The 23,167-nt window shown below is 32.7% G+C and overlaps 3 protein-coding genes across 3 annotated transcripts; 2 read left to right on the top strand and 1 right to left on the bottom strand.

Moving 5' to 3' along the window:
* Window positions 1-663: 663 nt before the first annotated feature.
* ND-18 (NADH:ubiquinone oxidoreductase subunit 18) lies at window positions 664-2,196 on the bottom strand. The gene is made up of 3 exons (XM_068764340.1): window positions 2,027-2,196; window positions 1,771-1,933; window positions 664-1,066 (listed from the first exon to the last, which is right to left on the bottom strand). Exons 1-3 carry the CDS (start codon window positions 2,077-2,079, stop codon window positions 710-712), a joined length of 573 nt encoding a protein of 190 aa, XP_068620441.1. The 5' UTR covers window positions 2,080-2,196; the 3' UTR covers window positions 664-709.
* A 480-nt stretch (window positions 2,197-2,676) lies between these two features.
* On the top strand, window positions 2,677-22,733 carry LOC137921412 (inhibitor of Bruton tyrosine kinase). Its single transcript, XM_068764168.1, has 15 exons — window positions 2,677-2,862; window positions 3,158-3,602; window positions 4,200-4,377; window positions 7,396-7,613; window positions 11,288-11,482; window positions 12,193-12,429; window positions 12,925-13,061; window positions 13,699-13,833; window positions 14,833-15,124; window positions 16,875-16,997; window positions 17,809-18,091; window positions 19,196-19,388; window positions 20,127-20,328; window positions 20,590-21,831; window positions 22,526-22,733. The coding sequence occupies exons 2-15, from the start codon at window positions 3,438-3,440 to the stop codon at window positions 22,655-22,657; spliced, it is 3,732 nt and encodes a 1,243-aa protein (XP_068620269.1). The 5' UTR covers window positions 2,677-2,862; window positions 3,158-3,437; the 3' UTR covers window positions 22,658-22,733.
* On the top strand, window positions 8,239-9,552 carry LOC137921602 (tetraspanin-1-like). Its single transcript, XM_068764403.1, has one exon. The coding sequence runs from the start codon at window positions 8,239-8,241 to the stop codon at window positions 9,550-9,552; it is 1,314 nt and encodes a 437-aa protein (XP_068620504.1).
* Window positions 22,734-23,167: the final 434 nt, after the last annotated feature.

Genomic DNA, 23,167 nt, shown 5'->3' with positions numbered 1-23,167 from the left:
CCTTCATCAAACACATACATCAATGACAAACCAATGCTTAAATATCAAATTAAATAATATTACCAGTCGATATAAGAGAAACTAAAAACTTTACTAGAGATCTGGTAAATCACATAGTTAATCCATTTCTCTTAAATATCTTCAATAAAGAAATCCAAAAAATTTTTGGTTTTCAGTTCAGAATATATTTAGGACTCACTAGACCTCTATTATATCTCTCAGTTTGAGCAGAATTCCATGACAAAATTTATAAGAACAAAACAAAAATAATAAGAATTTATTATTATGTTCTAATTAGTTTTAGGCTGTATATGCAACTATATTCTGAACCAAATTAGAATTTACTGTACTTTTAAATGTACAAGTATCACTGTATAGAGCAAAGTATCATTTCTGTTTACAAATTTCAGGATATATCAAGTCCTAAATTCCACCTATACTTTTGCACTATTGCAAATTTGAAAGCTTAAGATTAAAATGTCTTTTCTGGTGAAGGTTAAAAAGATACTTTTTAGATTTCTATTTTTTCTATATAGTGCAGAGTATAATATTAAAGTCAATATTCTACCTTGGTTTTGGTCTGTTCAGTATTGAAATACTTATGTGTGTAACATCTTTATTGACATAGCATCAGAAAATTAAACAATCAAATAATAGACTCTATAAAATTTACTCATTGTTTACTATATTTCTATGCATCTCAACAACATTACTTGGTGGATACTCTAGTACGACGATTCCAAGAGAAATTGATGCCATAGCTCTTTGGCTTAACTTCCTTTTCATATTTCGGACATTCCAAATACCAAATCCAACCATTTTTCTCACAATGCTCTATGGCCTCTTCTGGGGATGAGAATTGAACTTTCGTATTTGACAGTGGATCTCCAGTGGATGTCCATCCCATCAGGGGATTCTCCCATCGCTGACGATTGTCAAATTCCATTTCCCAGTGGTGAATGTTGTTGGTACCACTCTGCATTGCATTTTTAGATGGCTGGTAAATGCGAACACGACGGGTTCTAATATGTTCCTCGGGTATCCCAGAGATTGGTGTAATATCAACCTGGAAATGTTAATTAAAATAAAAAAAACAATTTCTTTGCATTTGAAATTATTATCCCTTAAGTCCCTAAAGACAAAGGTTTACAACCAATATGTATTACAAGTGTTGACTTATTGCACAGATACTAGGTCTCTCCTTTTGGGTCCTCATAGGCACACAGTCACTCAACAAACCATGGAGAGGGCTAAGGTCATTATTTCTCTACTAGATTGAATCTATAATGAAGAAATCTACAGATGCATGAAGGTGACCAACATACCCCCATAGATTGGCAAATTGAAGTAGTAGTGGGCTGGCCACATAATACAAAGAGATGACCACTGGGGCTTAAAGTTTGACAGACACCTAATTATAAGTTGTTGGAAAACAGCGGACGTAGGCCACTTTCTACCAGTCTAACTGTAGATTTACGATTACAATAAAATAATAATGATCATGATGACAAATCACAACAAGACAAAAGCCTTTTAAAACAACTAATGTTTCAGCTGAAACTAATACCAAGATACATACAATTATTTTTCTTATTAACTTATTTAATTTTGTTAAATATACTGCACAAAAAATATAAAATAACTCCGTTATATATCACATACAACTTGTTTGTAATATATTAACAATTTTTGATTGAAACTAGGCCGTGAAAAAAATTCAGAATGTACGTGAATAATATAATATGGAAGCAGTTAAAAATGCTTAGTTACCTTCGTGGGAACAGTGATGGTTGATTCAAGAGCTTTTTTTTCTTTTGCTTCTTCAGGCAAAGCCAAAACTGCCTCGTTCTCGATTTTAGGCGCCTCTTTACGACATATTGGATCATTCGTTGAAGAATAACGAGAAATGCATGTTGAAATGGTGGGTAATGATCTGAAAATTAAAAGACGATCATAATGTATAAATAAAGTATTAAATGATATTGTCATGATTATGATGATGATCATGATTTAGATATATGCTAACCTTGATATTGTCCCCCCAGACAATCTGACCGTAGTATTTAAGACCTTAAGCATTGTTATTATTATGGAAAAAAATGAAATATGTTTTATTTCCAATTCTGACTTTATTCTTGATTACACAATTCCCATTCTCAGGTTTTAATATTTTCATAGCAATCTGACATCCATTAAAGGGTTACCATGAAAGCACGAATGAAAAAGTTAATAACTTCGTGTTTTAATTAAAACTGAATGAAATGGTAATAAAATGGTCTCCTAAATTATCAATTGACTTATCATTAACATTATTATATATTATATAATAAATAATGTTCAAAATAGCTCTTGGCTATTTTCTCCTCGGACATAAGGCACAGTATTTTTGCAACACCAAAGAATTTAAAACACTGATTTTATGCTATTCATAATTTTGTAATAACATATTAATAATATAATGAGAAACAAGTACTTATCTTGTCTTATCTCAACGGGCTGGTTTACACAATCAATTGGCACTGGGCTAATTTTATGTCAAGAAAAAAGCACTTCTATTTTCTTATTTTTTCTTTCCTCTCCTGATATAATAGTAAAATAGAGAAAAAGTTACGTACTATGTATCATCTGTGGTTGATAACACGCGAAATATTTTATTTGACGTTTCAGATCGTTGTTTGGCACTGTGGAAGTTCCTCCGGTTCATCACATTTGCAATTAAATATTTGTATTTTAATGTTCATTTTACATAATTAGCAATTGTCTGCATCTTATGTACCAAACAATATTTTGTTTAACGTAAAATATGGGTCATAATTTTATCTCGAAATTCAGGATTATTCTTACATCTGTTTACTCCTAAAGGTACTTCTATTTTTACATGTTTCAAATTACATTAAAAGATATAGTAAAATGTTTAAAAATGGTTTTATAATTACTAGTTTTCTTGGAATTTTAATTAATTTGTAATAATTTAAATTTGCCGGCATAACATGATTACGTTTTATAATGTTATGAAATTAGTAATTAACATATTCTTAATTTTTCGTTTAAGTTTAATGATTATATTACAATTTCTTATAAAATGTGATAATTTTACAATCATATATAAATGTTGAAATGCATGTTTTCCTATGATAAAATTCAATTTTTTTTACAGTTGGTTGACAACAGCATTATGTGCTTCTAAAAAGTATCTTGTAGCTCCTTTTGGAGCTACATTAGAGCTTAGCTCTAGTGTGGTTTTAAGTTTGTTTTAAAAATAGGGTTTATTTGTATATCATATTCCTTGTACCTGCTAATAGGATATATTATTTTAACCTTAACTGGAAGTTATGAAAATACTTTAAGTTAAAAGTATCTAGTTGATGGACCAAAAAGGTGGATACAATTTATTAATAACAATAATTAGTACTTGATATTATTTAATGTAAAAGAATATGAGTAAAATAAACATAGATGTAGACTGCACCAGGAGGTGTAGGTCCAGGAGTCATGGGCAAGTTCTCACCAGTGCCATAACCAAAAGATCTGTTAATGATGAGTCATTAGCTAGCTTTATAAAAGCAACATGTGCAAATTTCACAAAAGCTTTTGATTTTGAGGTAAGAATTTTATATTTGCTACTTTAAATGTCTATTGTCAGCCTAAATATAGTTATATTTTAAAAGTTATACTTCTTTCTAGTTAAGCATCATCATTATAAACCCATTGCAAGGCTTATCCTACCCCAAAGATTGCCAGATGACTGGTTTTGGTTATTACATCTAGTAATGTCCTGTGTCTTTTACTATACTGTCTAGTGTTGAGACTACCGCATCTTTATGGTTGTCACTAGAGAACCTTATGGCCCCAATAATTTTTAATATCTATAATTATTAATTAAGTTGGATTTGGGATAAATAATATGATGTGAGCACATTTTCATCACACTTAAAAACAATTTCTGGTTTAAAGAATTGTTGATTTTTTACAATACCTTTGAGAATTGCATTAGTCATGAAGATACGTTGACTACTAAACTGTAGAAATATGTCTTATTATTTGAAATCATATATTTACAAACAATTCTGAGCTAGTTTTAATAAAGCACTACCAGAAGGAATCACAGAGTACATCTTTGTTGTATAAACAAAGTAGAAACACAATCACAATAAAAAAAAATGGTTACTTACTTTGATTATTAACTATGTGAATTTCAGGGACGTACAGCCCTGCATATGACAGCATCACGAGGAAGAAGCAAGTTAATGGAATGGCTTGTAAACCATTCAATGGAAGCATTTGTCAATGCAAAGGACCGTGAATCTGGTTATACACCTTTACATAGATGTATTTTCTATGGACAGATACATTCAGCAGTTTTGCTAATGAAACTAGGTAAATTTTATAATATATATTAGAACATTTGGACGTGCAGATACATATGTAATGGATCTATATTATTAAACTATTAAAGAGGGAGAGGGGACTGTACTGCCAATAGTTATTGGCATGGTACATTCCAATAAAAAAGTATATATTTTAGAGTGATTATTTTAGACAGGGTGCAACCTTGCATAGAAAAAAAAATAATTAAAATATTACCATCTCTTGTAATTCAGTATAATGTCAGACAGCATGTTTCAAAAGAACTAAGTTTCGTTTTCAGGAATGGCTAAATGCCAAATTGCATTTGCTGGCGCTGAGCCATCATTGGAATGCAATTTGACAAGACTAGTAATAGCAAAGAATGCTAATACTTTATTCAATTTAAAAATGTTTTTATTGAAGTAGACATTTACAGTCACTTTTGAATCATCAATTATTTTAACTGAATGAATTTTAATGGTTTTCATGTATACATTAAAATATAAGCCATGTAAAAGAGTCAAGAAAGCAAGTTTCACATATTTAATTAAACTAAAAACTCTTGAATGCTACAATATGATTTTAGAATCCACTTTTAATGTTAGATTTAAAAGTAAAAATGGACGATTTGAAATATCATGTTGAACTTTATTAGTTATGAATACACTCTGACCCAGCTAGGATTTGTTTTTAACTTGGTTAAAATTTATCAAAAACAACCAAACTTTGACAAATATTTAAGGGAAATTGGCTTTAATTTTTTTTATTTTCACTGGGTATTTATCATTTTTAATTCTTTATAGACACTGTTGTATTTAAAACAAAGTTTATTGAATATTTATATCTTCTTTATTTCTATTGAATATATGCTACATAGTTGAATTGTCATTGAATATTATTTCAAAGTGACAATTTTTTTTTAAAATTGATATACATTTTTTCTATTTAACCCTTAATTAGGCGCATTAAGAAAATCACTCAATTAGGCGCATGGGGTCTTAAGTGACCCCAAAAAAACATTGGGAAAGGAGTATCAAAAAGGAATAAAACTTAATGGGTTTCTGTAGTAATAATTAAGTTATTTAATATACTTAACTTTAAGAAACAAATACTTAATATGACATTAAAAATATTAAAAAAAAAACAAAAACAGTAAACCTCTCTTTAAACTTATTTTTTTGGCATAGCCGAGATCAACTTAAGAAATACAGTTTATTCAGCCTCATCAGCGGAATCTTCTGTTCTGCATCCGACGCAGTACATCCTTGAGTGTTGCTGACAAATAAACTTACGACACTTGAAACATTTTGTTGGCACTTTTTCGTCGTCCTTTCTAGGACATGATGAACAGCGCCCGCGCTTAGCTGTCGATTGATAAACTGGCTTGTTCACATTATGAACTTCATGGAGCCGTTTTTTTGTTGTCGCTGGTACAGCACATAGTTGTCTGCGACGTTTTTGGTGATCTTCCACAAGTGCCGCAGCTATTTTCTTCAAGAAAATCCGTCTTGTAAATGTCAAAGTCTTCTCAGTATTCGCTTTGTGTATGGCAAATGCCTTGATGCCAGATATGTTTATACTCCAGGTAAATGTAAAATAATATTTTGTGCTCGGATCCTTACTGCGTTCGTTGGTGGTACTTTACACCATTTCACTTTCGGGCCATTTGTCTGTGTATGTTGAGATAAAAAATAATTATCTTCCATTGATACAGGGATGCCTTGGATATGTTCAGACTCCTCAATTTCGCTTTCTAAATTATGAGCACTATCAATGACAGCATCGTTTAAAGTTTCGTCTTGTGAATCCGAAGCAGCAACATCTTGCTCTTCGTCAAGCACTTCATACAGCCATTGCAATACTTGTTTGTCGTTAGGCATTTCAATTCAAAAAAAGAAAAAGCATAGAAAAAAACTTAAAAATACCTAAAGAAATCATACCGTATCAAAATACACACAAACAAAAATAAATAGTAAACAATATACTAACATAAACACAAAAAAAATCATAAAAGTAAAAACTTACCTTCGCCAAAAAATGGGACGTAACTGGGCGCATGGGGTCAGCTCTCTAAAGGACAGCGATGTGTGTGCAAGAGTTAATGTTCTGGATGTAACTAATTCGTGTATCCCGGGGGGAGTGAGGAAGCTAGAAAGAGCGTTAGTACGCTCTGAAGACTGTAAGTCATTATTTTTTGAATTTCAAGTGGCCCTGACCCCATGCGCCTAATTAAGGGTTAAAAGTGATAATACTGGCACTGATTATAAAATAATAAATGATATTTCCCTGTAGAAAAAGTATGCAATACCACTTTATGCACCTTGAGATGTGACATATTATACCTGATTAGGTTAGTCTTTTCTCAAGCTTTTTTATCTTCAAACTAAAACAAACAAAGAAAACTTAAAACCACATTATATTTTGTATAGTTACTAAATAGACAAAACACCAGTAAAATAACATAGTAAAAGTCTATGAATAGTAGCCGTTAAAACAGATTTCCTTTGAAATAGATTTTTTTTTTTAATTCACATTACAAAAATACAATTTATTAAGTTGATTATAAAGAAATGTATTATAAGCTAAGATTTTGTAAACACCTATAAACAATATCAATCATCTGTATTTTTAATGTGTAAAGGTTGTTAAAATTACATAGGAATATGCTAAAAATTGTTAAAATCATGCACACACACAATTTAAAAATGAAATTATTTGAAGACGAAAGAAGTTTGAAAAAAAGAGGGATCATTAAGTAGGCTTATAATCATAAACAGCATGTATAATCTTTTATTTTCACACAATTATCCTATTTAATTTTAACTATTTATTCTAAACATTTATCACAGCCCCTCTCATAAGTTTCCTTGTAGGGTTCCTTAAGCCAAGCCACCCTATTGAGCACTTGCTGAGCTGTCTAACACCTCAGCAGCCTGACTATTCAGTGAAATATCTAATACAATAGCCATGGACTATTTGCTAAAACCAATTAGTAAAATTTATGTTCTTATCGCTATTACATATATTGTAAGTAAATTTTAATTACAGGTGTCAACACTGACATAGTTGACAAGGATGATTATAAAGCTTTGGAGCATGCCATGCTTGACCGTCATTACATGTATAAGCACATTGGCGATCAGCCCAGCGATGTCTATGTATGGGGCAGTAACTCGAATTATACTTTGGGCACCGGCACACAACAGCAACGCAACACACCTGAATTGCTCACATCCTTCAGCCGCTCAAACAATTCTGTTAAACAGGTAATGGTGGTAATATCCTTAATTATTATATCATTAAAACCCTAACTTCAAGCCTCACCGGCAACCTCACAGTCGCTCAAGGAGCCATATAGACGATAATATATTAAATCAGGAATGAGGAGATCTGTAATATGGCCATACAGATTAATATGCATAAGAGGCGGTAATATATATATATATATATATATATATATATATATATATATATATGTATATATATACGTATATATATATATATATATATATATATAGCCATTGTAATACATGTGTTATTGTTTGTTTAAATCCTAACTTATGTTTTTTGAGTTTTGGGCTTAACAATACATCTGAGGATGTAATTATTTACCCTTTAGATTTTGTTTTTAACAATATGTTATTTTTACACATCAAAAACAACTTCTTTTGTGTGTATCAATTGCATTAAAAATTATACATTTTCAACTGAAGTACAGCCGCGTCTTATATGTTTCTTATTCATAATTGCCCTTCTAAACCTTATTATATTAAAGAAGTTCTATATGTTAACACAAATTAATTTTACGGCTAAAACATGACATTTGTCAAATGATGTCAATACGTCTTATGGTTTTTATATGTTAATTTTAGTGAAGCACGTTTGATTAAAATGCACACAACAAGTTTGCCTCGCACATGCCTCAGTTTCATGAATATAACATTCTTCTCAATAGCAATGATTAGTTGCATCGTTTGTGTATGGTGTATCGTGAATACGGACATGTTTCGAGAAGTAAACTACACTGTTACTAAAAGTCATTTGGTTCCCGCGGTCGCTGATATCGTAAATCTGAAGCTATGGGTTACACCTTTGACGTCGATCATCATTATTATCTCCGGCTTCACCATGTTCACTTCCTGTTGTGGTATAATGGGAGCCGGCTGTAAACTAAAATGCGCAATACAAACATACGTATTTCTCGTTACCATCGTATCTGTGGTTGCCTTTTGGTTATTCTTCGTATCTGGCATTTATAATATCTACACGAATAATCCTTCAACACGTCGTTACTTACAATCAACGGTTCGCAATTACTACGGAAAGGAAAAAGATTTAATATCAGCCATGTGGGATTACGTTATGGTTAATTATGAATGCTGCGGCGCCAATAACTACGAAGATTTCAAAGATTCAGAGTGGCAGAAGAAAAACCCTGGATTGATTATTCCAGTTCAGTGCTGCGTCTTAAAAAATAGAACAATCATTGAACCATTAGATCCAGAATGCACGAAAATAAATTCGAACGATCTTGGCAATTATAAAACGCACGGATGCTTTGAAGCATTGAGAGAAAGCATTAAAACTAACAAGAGAACTTTTATGTTCTATGCATTGGTCCTATCGCTTTCCTTTTTTGTTATAATTTCATTTTCGTTTTGCTTAATAAGAGGCGAACCGTTAGTTGATTCTAATAACTGGATGCCGATTAAAATGACTCCACCCAAATCACAATCTCAATTACCGGTCACGAAAGAGGTTAAAGTAGCATTGCCAAGAAGATCAATCGGAGATAACGCTATGTTTACTGAAGAGCCTCCGAAAAAAATCGTTAAAGTTATTTCAGCTTTAAATCCAGGCCAGACCTATAAGTTTGACCCTAATATGTACAAGGCCAATGAAATATCAAATATATATAGATCCAATGACGCATCCACGATGTTAAGACCCAATGATGCATCCAATATATTAAGACCCAATGAAACATCCAATTTATACAGACTTAATGAAGCATCCAGTATGTATAAACCAAATGAAGTATCCAATATGATTAGACCCAATGAAGCATCCAATATGATTAGACCCAATGAAGCTAATATCTTCAGATCTAATAAAACGTCCAATGTCTATAGACCCAATAACGCATCAAATATTTATAAACCCAGTCAAGTATGGGCTTCTCAAATTAATAACCAATTAAAATAAAAAAAATTATTGTATTATTTTTTATTGATTATTTATTTAGAATTTCTATGTAAAGCTTTAATAACAAATTATCGAAAATTTAACAAAATTTTAAATTGAAATCTAATCTCTATGCCTTTTTTGAGAATTCTTTCGACTATCGGTACTAGGATAGTGTAATAAAATATGTATCGGTAAATAAAATTTACATAATAAAGTACACAAGGATTGGCAAGTTGAGATAGGACTGTGCGGGGACATAGGACAATGCCAAGGTCACTTTCACCCGATGCGATTGCAAATTTATTTAGCATTCCCCAGGCCTATTTAAAAGGCAAAAGATATATTAAATTTATTTTAGTAAAGTCGGAGGATAAAAGTTAAAATAACCGTTTAACTATACGTTTAAACCTCTCAATTACGTTTTACGAATACACATACGTAATACAATTTTGTATAAGAAGTAGTAACAGTAAATAGGTTGTTTACTTTTAGAGTGATATCATATTGACGACTTTACCGAGAAAACTGATACTATAAAAATATCTTATTCTTGTGCAGGTATCGTATGCTTGGCTGCTGTTTACGTAACATTAGAACTTTGCAATTAATCTAAATAAGTAGAACAAAACTATAAATTGTTAACTTTTATTACTTGATAATATTAAGTTAGTTTATGTTTAATTTGAGAGGCCAATATCCAACAGTTGACGTCCTATGATTTAAAAGGTGACGACGGCGTTATACCACGCACAATATAGCGCTCGAACAACCGAAATTTTATATAAAAGAAAAGCGATAAGTACATTTTTTTTTCAAATAGTCGTCGATTCTACCTGCATAGCAAGCCATAGACTTCCCACAAAAATATCTATGGCAGGATATACGACAAACGTCACACTAAGCAGGCGGCCCCTGCTCCCCATCCTCTGGAAACTTGGTTTGTGAGCAAAAGCAATCCCATATAGTTAATCCACAAAATGTGAATTATGTAAGATTTTGTCCTGGGGATCGAACCCCGATCGAACCTGATCGCAAGAGTATCTTCTACCGCTGAACTACCACTGCTTATCTCATCTTTGTAAATACTATAAAAAACTGACCCTGAATTGCAGTCAGTTTGTAGGTATCTTACATCGTTAATATAAGAGCAATGGTTCATGTAATTGTAATAAAATTACATGCCTTCATTTTTGTCTCTGCAACAACTACACATGTTTGATATAATTTTACTACTCTACTAGACGCTTGTTGTTCTAACACCTTAAATCATTAAATATTTAAGTCTTATTGTTTCTTTTGAACTTTAATTTCAACCCATATACGACTACCGCAAGGCTTAGGTCTCCCCAAAGATGTCTAAGGAGGATTATACCATGATCGCTACGCTTGGGAGGCTCTCACCTCCTCACCGTCTAAGGAAACTGCAAATCATATACAAATCGTACATGAATATATAGATAACAGGCTGTTATACTTTTTATTTCGTTATTCGTTCATTTATATGAGATCTTACCTAAAAACTTTCATATATGTTGGTGAACATATGCTATAACTCCAGGTAGGTTCAGCTTGATGACAAAATAAGGGGCCAAATGAGACATACCATACCATGTCATGCCGTACAATATTGTATTTCAGACGTTTATCAAAACTCCAAAGATACACCTATGGGTGGACATCTCTATCTATTAGGTGCTTCTTGACAACGACTAAATGTAATTAAAAATCTCTTTGTCAAATATTCTATCCACAGGTGTGTCTCGGGAAATTCCACAGTATTTGGGTGTGCGAAGCAAATGGCGGTGAGGTATGGTGCGGTGGTCAGACTTCTCGAGCCGGTGGACCTCAATACACAGCGCTTCGTCCAGCGCCCTTACGGCTGCCGGAGCCCTGCACAGCGGCGGCTATTACTCTCACTTCAACAATTTTCTTGCTACAGAGTGGAGCTGTGAGTAGTTTAAATTCGTTTATTGACACTATATGCACAGTTCTGCCAACTAGTATCTGGTGACAATAAGGTGATAATAGCATTAGTTATACTTCATTAATTAAAACATCAATAGTTAAGTTGATATTAAATAAGCTAACATAAATGTGGTATGCTTTACCCACAAGCAATATCGGTACCAACCAAGACTGCGACAATTCAGATGTGTCAGTTGTCATCAGAAAAGTAGAACTCAATTTGATTGAACTACAATCAGATTTAGCTCCCTTATATTGGCATCATTAATCATCGTTTTTGTAGTCACTTTTACTATATACTTATTTTTATTGATTTTCACATTTATGTTATCATAAAAATATGTTACAATGGTATATCTTTTAACATACAGGTTGATTGGTGAAACGGGTGAATGCATAGCTCATTTGTTAGCTAAAACCTATAAAGCCATTATACCTATTTCCAATCCCCTTGTCTTAGTTGATAACTGAAATTTATTTTTAATTGGAATGCGACAGTCCAATAATTTTTGGCAGTACAAAGTCAATGTGGCCATATAGTAAAAAATAATTAATTTTGATATGTTGCTAAGCTAATTTTAAAATGCTTCTTATTATTGTTTAATCATATTAACAGTGTACCATATATTAATTGACAGCAAATGAAAAAAAATTATGACTTTACTGATTAACAAGGTCTGTTTTCATTTGTAGGTTGTGCAATATGGTCTTAACAGTACAGACAACGTGAGCTCGTCGAACACCAAGACCCCTGCGGTAATCAAATTGGCGACGACAAAACCACTGTTGAAATTAGCTGATCCGCTTGGTGTCTGTGCTGGAAGGTCGCATGCGGTTGCATGGAACCCTCGTGCTGTTTATACTTGGGGCACGAACCTGGGACAACTTGGACATCCCCAAGAAGACAAAGTTGTACCAGCACCAAAACGTGTAAGTACCAAAGTGTAATTACTAGAGCAAAGATCGTCATAATTGATTGATTCATGTCCTTCATAGGAGACCATTGCTGGACACAAGCCTCCCCCATAGATTTCCAATAGTAGAAAAAAAAAGATTAACATAAAATTAAGTTATGGACTTTTTGTTAATGAATTATTTTATGTACTCATGACGATAACATTACTCTAAAATGAAATCAAACTTTCTGTTTATTGTATAACTAAGGAAGCATTTAGTTACTTGATTTCGTCAATGTATTTTTATAACTCAGTTTAGTGATGGAAGGTTCAATGTAGCTTTTCATTGATCAATTTAGATAGGATACCTAGACCATCCTATCATAACAATCCTAGCAGTTTACGCGATAATGTTAAGGAAATAATTTATTTGTCTTATGAAAATGGTAGTATAAAGATTATGTTGTAGCATGAACCACAAGAAATATATGTTGTATATAAACTTCAGATTTATAATTATCTACATTAGGTGGCAGTCTCTATTAACACTAAGGAGCAAACTGAAATCCAGCTAGTCGCTGCGTCGGATGCTGGCACAGTTTTCACGACAAGCCGCGGTGATGTTTACCTACTACACAAGTTTCTTTGCAAGAAAATTGCAATCAAGTAAGTATCACAAGTAAATTTTGTCATCATTTCAAGTATAGGATGTCCACTGCTGGATATAGGCCATCCTTATTTTCAATAAGACCGGTGACAAGAGGCTCGCATCTGGCCCTCTCCGACCACCATTAATAAAGTCGTCGTCCTACACTGCGAGTGCCGGTACGTGGTCACTTCAGATCCTTAAGCATGGCAACCACGGGAAGAGGGATGGGGATATTATTCTAATTTATTAGTCGAAAATTTATCAGACAGCACTTTTCGATCCAAACTAAAAAATTATATTTCAATAATAAATAAAGTGATAATTCTGAAATATGTCACATTATTTTTTCTATTGGTAAGCGACTGGCCAATTAACATTTAACAGTACAAATAATTGTTCGAAGTGCTTTTCTTAAAACTGTCGGCAAAGCTGAATAAACTAGGGGTTGCTTATTTGTTTCTAGCCAATGATATAATAAAATTTATTTTCTCCTCAACAAATGTTGATTGGTTTGCCACCAATATAAATAGAACCTTACATAATAGCTACTTATACTTTAAAAAAAAATATTCACTAGTCTATTTTTGGGACTGATCTGTATACTGATACCACTATGGGATTATGAACATATTGTTTAACAAACTTATTCAACAGGCAAATCAATCTTCGTCAGATATGTGTGGAAAGTAAAGTGAGTGAACAGGGCGTCTATTCTCGTGTCACCGTCTTATTGCTGACAAATGTGGGACAATTACATATTTGGCAGGACAGCGCTAACAGGCTTACAAGGTATGATATAACAATAAGTATTTAACTATGGCTTTTCTGGCATGTAAGTCAGACAGTAACAGGTCATATATTAAAGGTTGAAACCGAGTTTGAAAACAAACACAAAACAGAATATCTGCCATTTAATGGTAAAGACCTATATAATTTAGTCATAATTACATATAGTGGCTACAGAATTTATTTATATTTGATCAATAAGTTCAATAGTATATTTTTTTCAACATTAAATATAAAGTTAGTTGTTTGAATTGATTGTACCTAATTCTTTATATTTACTTAATAATCTCCAATTTTGTCTTACACTGCATACAAGTCCAAAGTGGTTTTTCAACCTAATTTATTCTATGAGATAAGCTGGGCATAGTGTAGTGTTTTGTTAAGCAGTCAGTTTTAATATATTGGGAAAATATAATTATTACTAAAATCTTGAGTCAAAGGATAAATTTTTTATTGTTAAAATGTAAGATACATATACTGCTAACAGATATTTAAATAAATTGTAACATCATTGTTGTATCAGCCGATAGGCGCCTTCTGTAAGGCTCCCCCCCCCCTCCCTTTCCAAAGATCGCCTCGATGACCGTCTTGTGCTGCCCGTATCCAGCGAATTCACATGACCTTCACTATGTCGTCGGTCCACTTACTCAACCAAGCTCATGGTCGCTATATAAACTTTTGGCTCTGGTAGCTCGAGCAATGTGCTGCACGCACCAATTGCAACTTCTCAAAGGTCACTCGACAAGCAATTTGCCTAGCTATCTTCGCAACGAAGCTCCGAATATAGCAATGGAAAGCCATTGCTCTCTTTGTGACCTTGATATTTCTTATAAGACCCCATTGAAAGCAAACATTTCGTATTCTTAGGTCATCACTCGACACACAGATCAAAGACCTTCTTCTTTAGGCATTGTGGCATTTTAGACTTGAAATTATGATCAAAAAAAAGAAGTAGATAATTTTTTAGTTGACTTTTATAAATGATTTTTTTTTTATTTGCAGATGTGTGTTCGGTCTAAGTCATCAAATTTTAATATCGCATGTGGCACTCACCCATGACACTATGTATTTTATAACAAAGTACGGTGAAGCATTTGTAGGTAGTATATCGAGAAAGACAACTCCTATGATACAGACACCAGTGAAGAAAGAAAAGGATTCCAATAAGTCAGCCCTAGTGAAATTTTTAGAGAAAGACGACTGCACGTCAGTGAGAATTGCCAAGATACCTAATATTCACAGGGCAGTGTCCATCTCTGTTGATAATGAAGGATTGAACTTTGCTTGTTTGCAAGTAAGTTTTAACATTTTTTTTTCTTATTCTTAGCTGATAGACGCCCGCTGTAAAGTATATGCTTTCAAATATGGCCACGATGATCGCTCTTTCGCTACCAGTATCCTTTAACCCTTTCAGGACCATAAGGTTACGGTACCTTATTTAATCAATTTAGCTAGATGTAATGAATTAATAGGCATCCTAAAAACATAATTTATACAAAAAATTCAAAAAAGTTTTACATTTTTTTTGGAAATTTATGGGACAAATATGTCCCTATGGTCGCTAAGGGTTACTTTCTACTAACATCTGAATTTTGGTTTTCTTATTGGTAAGTCTGTTTTGTTGTAAATAATGTACATTTGTTACGTAGTGTACTTTTTTTTACTTGTGTATGAATAATATAAATATAATAGGGCAAGTTATTTGTGGTACTCGGCGAAAAAATTCCTGTTGTTAGATGATTGGTTACTGATTAGATGGATTGTTTTTTGAGATGTTGAAGGTTCAGGTGATTCTTGCCGTTGAAGAGTCGTCGTTTCTTCCACCTCGACATCAAATACCCCTTGGTCATCATCCTGTACTAGAAGTCTTCGTCATCAAGCACTAAGTCATCTTCCTCATCGCTATTGTCACCCACAAAAATTTGAAGAATTTTATTTTTTCGAAGTTCAAAAACTTCACGTCCCTTACGAAATATATTTTGCGAAAAATATCAATAAGAAAATGATAGCATTTTGGTATATCACCAAGCCAAAAGTTAAGAAATTCCGTATAAAAAGTATCCCTTTACGCCGACAGGGACATCCGTGTCCCATAATCTTTATAACGATTTATCACAGAATACAACATAAACACATTACTACTGAATATTTAGAATAACAATTTACTTATCAGGTAATGATAATTTGACACTGTAAAAATTTGAAAAGCACTTTTACAATATCAATTATTTATTCCAAACAGCAAATCATTCGCGCCAAAAGAACTAACGTTCCGGTGACGATAGACAATAAACGGTGTTAGTTATCATGTATTTCCAGTAAAAAATCATAAAAAGGTACTTTCCGAAATGTTAAAACAAAAAAATAATTTACAATGGTTACGTAAATATTTAATTAATCCAATTCTGTTTCAGTTGCAATTCTTTGAACTGATTTCATCTCTCAACAAAACTCTAGGCATAGTCTCTTAATTCAAAAACATTAATTACTTTATTTATTCATTATTCTCTTAGAATCATTTATAATAACCACTAGTCTATATCATTGGAAGAATACCAGAAGAGCCTATCTTGACAGAAACTAGAATCATATCGACCTCCGCAATAATGGAATCCTTTGACTTAAATCTAGAAAGTTCCAAACGAGTTCTGGTCCAAAAAGAGCCCTTGACAAACTCGAATGGTCTCCGTCACTTGAAAAAGTATATTATTATCTAAGGATATTATTTAAAAAAAATAATGTTATATTTAAAAAAAAACAATCTTTCACACTTTAACTGGAATTTCAACAAGGTTTTGTTTAATGAACTTCTTAAATATTTCAGAACATAATTTAGACGTGTTACTTAGAAGTGTATTAATATATCATGTATTGCTGTCCATTAAAACAGTTACTAATACTATCTTTATTTCTACTGCCAACCTTATGTGTATGACTATTTTTTAAATATTTATGAAAAAGAACTTCACTTCGTTTTTCTCTTAGGGAACTTGCACATTCTTTCCAAATATTCTATATTATAATTTTTTGGTTTATTTTTTAAGATCAAACCTGCTTGTGGTTTAACATCTTTGCCTGAACTTTCTCCGTCAAGTTTGTCTAAACATATGGAATCATTGTTGGAAACCGCTTCTCAAGACGATATACTGCACGACGTTATATTTAAGGTAAGATTGTTTAAAATCTAATATTTAGCTTAAGTTACTCTTATAAAGGATGGTTATAAAAAATTTTTATTTTTCTATAGGAATGCAACAGGCTAATAATTTCTCTACAAAGTCTGCACGAACTATAAATTTAATATCAAAACTATCCGAATTTTGAGAACGCCTTTTTTACTATATTATTATTACGTTATTTATTATTTTTGGAACCATTTATTTATACACAATTTATTTTAAACCATTTATTTGGACAGAAAGTGCATTCATTTTATACAATATATAATATAAATACAATACCGCTGAATATAAGACGTGCCAAGTCACTGCCTATTTTTAAGAAAATGGTTAATAGCTATTTACTAGACCATTGATTATTTATCCATTAATACATTTTTTTTCTTTGTTTCTTTATTCTTTCTAAGGCAAGTGTGATCCATGTCTGTTTGATGTTTTTATTTATTATTATATTACATCTATAAAATGTATTATACCATATTTATTATTAATTTATATGCTATATACAATGTATGTATATTTGCATATGTTTATGTTTTTTACACGTTAATTACCCATTATTCATACTTCTACAGTTTCCATACTATGGCTGCCTGTTAGAGATTGCCTTGTGTGATAAAATCACCCATTATACTTTTTTGTTTGTTATTATGAAACTGTTTAAATATTTTATCTCGTGTACAATAAATAATATTAAAATAAATTAAATATTCACACTTTTAAAGCTTTTACACCTATTTGCAATAACCATGTATATTTGTACCATTTGCTAAGAAATATCTTCTTGTTCTATTCATAGATTGGTACAAAAATATATCCAGCACATATATTCATAGTGGCATCAAGCAGTGAGCACCTGTACAAATTGTACCAAGAGTCAAGAGCAGAGGCTGATGGGATACCCACAATCGTCTTGGATAATGTTCACCCTGAAGTGTTTGAAAGAATTTTGAGATATATGTATGTTGGAACGTGTGATGTCGCTGAACTTGGACCCTGTGGACTTAAAATACGGAGGGAAGACCTGAATACAATTTTAAAAAAAGACATAGAGAATATTAATGTTGAAATTGACACTATTGGTAAGAATAGTAATTACATCATACATATTACACACATCATCATTTCAGGCTTCTCATTACTGCCGGATATAGCCTCCCTAATAGATTTTCTGTTTCTCAGTTCTGCATACCTCGTGCCCCATGCCACTTCAACTTTACAATCTGCATGGCTACTTTGTTTACTTTCGATTGACTATGTACCTCGCTCCTGATTAGATTTTGTAGAGAAATACCAAGCATACCCCTCATTGAGCGACTGTAAGCTTTTCAATGAGACTCAAAGTGGGAGACCGAGCTTCACTGCTTTAAATCATCACTGGTAACACATTGGTCGTTGACTTTGGACTTAAGGCACTGAGGAATATTAGATGAGATGTTTTGTAGTTTCCCGAAAGCTTCTTAGCCAAAATGGATACAACAATTGACATCTTTCTCAAAGTCGGACTTAGTCGACATAGTTTGCCCCATTTCAAGTCAATAACTTCAAGCTTTACAAAATTGCGTAAGGCATTTATTCTCTTACGCAACTGTAGTCTTTTACCCACACCCCATCGTCCAACACTCAATGGTTTCATAAAACCGCTTCACCCAGATAGTTACCATGCAGAGTGGTATCGAAGAAACGTTGATCTCCACAGTGACAACCTCCCAACCGGTCCAGGAATTCTTACAGTCTTGCTTAAAGATATACTTTGTATCAGTCTCGACACACCCAAAACCCCTAAAGCTGACGCATCACGCTTTACTCCGTCCTCCTCCTCTAAAACCAGAAAGAGGTGTCAGACGTCACATCACATCTTCCTCAGTCACATCACATCTTCCTCAGTCACTAGGAACACTGCGAGCGCAGACCTTCTGAAGACAATTAGCTGCTGAAGCCTCCAGGATAGCAGCATTAACATCGATCCACACAATATAAAAACCTCTAGTTTACTATGGTTTTATGGACAATAGACTATTCCTTTTGTAGAAATTTTAAATTTTTCTCTTATCCAAGAATCTTTTTTTCTCTCTCTCTCTCTTTATTAATTTTAAAAATAATAATTTACAATAATGTAATATGTCTGGAATATAAAATTGTTTAAAAATAATATTTAAAATTATATTATTTATGCATATTTTCAGAAAACCCTATGGAGGTGACTGCGTTCGAAGTGTATAAAAATCAGAATGGAAAGAACAAAAAAGGTGGTAGAAATAAGCGCAGTGCCGAGACACCGCCGCGTATCCACCTCTACTGTGACCCCGTCAAACTGGTGCAGGCCACCGCCAAGCGGCTTCAAGTTATGAACCTACATAAACTACTTGACAAATACTAGTATGTACCATTTTCACTTTAAAACGAATAATAAATAATTATTATTAAATTACTGCTTCAAAATGTAAGGAAGAATTAATAGATTGATTTGCAATGAATCTACAATTCTTCGTGTTTGCTTGTTGCACGCAATTATATCCTTGCTCTTATTGTTCCTATTAGCCGTACGACTTAGAGTATTTTGAGACTAATATATATTTAAAAACAAACACCATTAATAATATAATAAATCTGAAACTGACACTGACATACAAATAATGACGAATTTTTGCATATAAATAATTTTAAAAAATTGCCAATGAAAAAAGTAAGTTATGTTTAAGTAAACGCATCTTAAAATTTTTTGCTTTAGGCTGTCCTTTTCACTTGAGTATAAAACCCCGATTAAAAGAGCACTATAATTACTAGCTCCAAAAGAGTGACCTGGAAGAAGTTTTATACATTTAATATGTTCATTTCAAACACATATTCATTACTTGAGCCAGCTGAAGCGGCTTGCTTCCAACGCCTTCCAACGACCTTAAAAAGATCGCCTGCCTCTTAGCTATCATTCTATGCTGCGCATGCCGGTCCATAGGCTCATCTTCAAAACATTAAAGTTTTAATGTATCTATTTTATGCTGTTTGAACATGGACAATTATTATGCTATATCGAACTTTGGTTCATATTTTTACATCAGCTTTTAAAATCTTATAATATCACACATAATTTCACTAACTGCACATTTTATTTTTTAGTTACAGAGATGGCACAATATACCTAAAAGACAGTGCAGCGTACACGAAGAATGCACCTCTGCGTTGGGAACGTGAGTCGTATCCAGATCTGGTGGACACAAATGTATGCTCTAAAGATGGCACACTCATACCTGCACATAAATGTATACTCGCAGCAAGGCTTGAGTATTTCCATGGAATGTTCATGCATTCTTGGACTGAGGTACATTTGATTCAACAATTAAATGCTATTCAATTGCATTTTCTTTTTTTTACTTTAACAATTACTTTGTTAGCCTATTCAAGAAATGGTATCTTATCGTTATTGTCTTGACGTTAAGATATACAATATACATTAATAACCTAACTTATGAACTAAGTATTGTATGAGTTAGTTGGTTTTGACCCTTTTACAGCTTTTACATATGTTAGCAATCTCCCTGTATAGGCCATGTTATAAATCATAAATTTGATTTATTTTCAGAGCAAACTGATGTCAACAGTGACCCTGCCTATTAACTATGGCATACTGTTACCGGTTATTAACTTTCTATACACAGACCATTGTCCGGAAGTTGAGAGTTCAGACAGCATTGATTTCATCTGCAGCATGCTTATAGTAGCGGACCAATTGTTCATAAGTCGACTCAGGGAAATGTGCGAAGTCACATTGGCCAGTTTGATAACACTGAAAAACTGCGCCGAACTTTGTCAGTTTTCTCATACATACAATGCCATGCAACTTAAACAATGTTGTATGGAATTTATTGCTCTTAACATCTGCAATATACTTGAAAACCACTCACTTGACTTATTAGAGGAAGCTCTGTTAGAAGATATATCCAAATATTACTGTAAATTCAATCCAATAATGTCATCCAGAGTCATAACACCTTTTTATAATTGCCCAAATGACGAAACCATTGACGAATTTGCTAAGAACTGTCCTGTAGATTTAAACCTAATCGATGAAGAATTGAAGAGAGATGACAGCCTCATAGATAACAGTAAAAAGAAAAGTAAAAAAAAGATTGAGTACACAGAAAGTGAAAAAGCCAGAATGAGATATGAATCTGTAAGCTCTGTGAACTCTTTGGACTTGAGTAATGATAGACCTGGAGATGTTACATTATCTTTGAGTTCTTTAGATAAGGGATCAGGGAAAAAGGCAGTTGATACTAAGGAGAAATGGATAGAAGTGCCATCAGCACATCAAAAGCAACAAAAGGTCATTCAAGCCAGACTCAAAGCTATTACAACAGCTAAGGACATCCTTAATGAAACACCTACTGAGTCATTTATAAAACTAACTACAAGCAATTCCTCAATTGCCATGAGTCCTCCAGCCCGAGACAATTATGGCGCAAGCACATCCCGCACAATAGAATCTCCAAAAGAAGAACAACCAGTAGAGTCAATTTGGGGCCAACAAGGTAATTTAGTGGTTAACCACATTGGACCTAAACTTTCTCAAAAGCAACGAAAGAAGTTGGCCATGCAAGGAAATGATGTAAGCACTCCACAAAATTTGGACAATTACTTATGTAATAAATTGAACATAAGTAGTCCACCAGAAAAACCAAAAAATCCATGGAAAATATGTGAACCACCTGTAACAACCAGCCCGAAGAATAAAGCTATTGAATTCAACCAAATCTTGGCTGACCAGAAGAAACAGAAGGATGACTCTTCTAGGATCATGACAAAGTCACTGACACTTACACAGGTATGATGCGAATTGATTTCATCAACCACATAATGCATAACACTAATCCATGTTTGTAAGATAACTTCAGAAGTAACTGCTATTGGGTCGGCTAAATGTAGTTCAGATACAAAGATATTAATTTATCATTATATTAATTTAAACTAAATTAACTACTTAATAAACATAAAGAATACTAACTTAAAAATATAAGGTAGTTTATTGTTGTAATCCTGCCAGAAGTTGTATCTGACATAGTAACAGAGGTTCCCATTGGACCAGTTATTATGGAATACATTTATGTTGAAAAGGTAGACAAGACTGGTCATTATAGCGATCTCTAGGGGAGGCCTGTGTCTTGCAGTGACGTCTATCAGTTGACATGAATGAATTGTAAAGTTTTCATGTTTAAAGGGTTAATTGAATATTGAGTCAGCTGGTGAAATAACTAATTATTTCTACTTATACATGGCTCTGTAAACTTGTGGGCAATGGCAATTTTGTATATTTAATGTGCTGTGTGAGTTACATTTAAGACTAATATCAAGAAATCGCCCTCTGCCACTGAGCTACCTCTGCTGAAACTTATTTTGTCTCTGCAGGTTGGTTTCCTCAACCAAGCTGCACTGCACTCATCTTGCGTAATAAAAAGCTGTTAAAACTTGTGTCTCTTATTTTCTGTATATAATTTTCATATTTTGTATGTATTTTCTAGCTTGAAGACAAAGCAATAGAAGAATTAGAAAGATTTTACAATGTCCATGAAGTTGATGATGAACTGATAACAGTGCGACGTATCGAGCTTCATGTATCCTCGCCACAATGGGTACACACTGCCCCAAAGTGATATTAGTGTGCTATTTTATATTTATACTTACATCATTAAGAACTGACAATTTGATATTTTAAATAAATGAAATGTATAATTCATTAAAATGTTTTACTCTATTATAATCATTGTATTAATATTTAACATAGATAAAATAATTTATTTTATTAATATAACCTTAGCTCACGAAATTCCAAAATGGTTGATATTGATAATATCTATTTCAAAGTAGTTAAACAAATATAGATTTTAGGTATTAATGAGGTCAACCACTATTTAAAGATTTATAGATTTATAGAAAGCAGTAAATATTTGTGTTACTTGCACTAAGTTTTTGCAGCAATAACTAATATTTTAGTAGAAACTATCATTGTTATACCTTTAAAAAATGAACAAACCGTTAAACTTACATTTGTTTGTACTAGATTAAAAACTCTGAAAGTCAAAAGTTTGCTAGTATAAAATGGTATGTTAAATATTTCATATTTAACCATAAAGAAAAAAGTCATCTGGAACAAAATTTTAAGC

Source organism: Battus philenor, unplaced genomic scaffold (genome assembly GCF_028537555.1).
Source record: "Battus philenor isolate CCGP_79_NKW_IND1 unplaced genomic scaffold, ilBatPhil1.0.hap1 SCAF_19, whole genome shotgun sequence".
Classification (NCBI taxonomy): Eukaryota; Metazoa; Arthropoda; class Insecta; order Lepidoptera; family Papilionidae; genus Battus; species Battus philenor.
The sequence above is the reverse complement of the archived record's forward strand: the minus strand, read 5'-3'. Positions and strand labels throughout refer to the sequence as shown.

Coding starts and splice junctions, on each gene's coding strand:
- LOC137921602 (XM_068764403.1), top strand. CDS start 8,239: ATGCACACAACAAGTTTGCCTCGCACATGCCTCAGTTTCATGAATATA.
- LOC137921412 (XM_068764168.1), top strand. CDS start 3,438: ATGAGTAAAATAAACATAGATGTAGACTGCACCAGGAGGTGTAGGTCC. Junction 4,378..7,395: donor AGTTTTGCTAATGAAACTAG/GTAAATTTTATA, acceptor TTTTAATTACAG/GTGTCAACACTGACATAGTT. Junction 15,125..16,874: donor TGAACTTTGCTTGTTTGCAA/GTAAGTTTTAAC, acceptor TTATTTTTTAAG/ATCAAACCTGCTTGTGGTTT.
- ND-18 (XM_068764340.1), bottom strand. CDS start 2,079: ATGCTTAAGGTCTTAAATACTACGGTCAGATTGTCTGGGGGGACAATA. Junction 1,934..2,026: donor TCTGGGGGGACAATATCAAG/GTTAGCATATAT, acceptor TTTAATTTTCAG/ATCATTACCCACCATTTCAA. Junction 1,067..1,770: donor CCATCACTGTTCCCACGAAG/GTAACTAAGCAT, acceptor TAACATTTCCAG/GTTGATATTACACCAATCTC.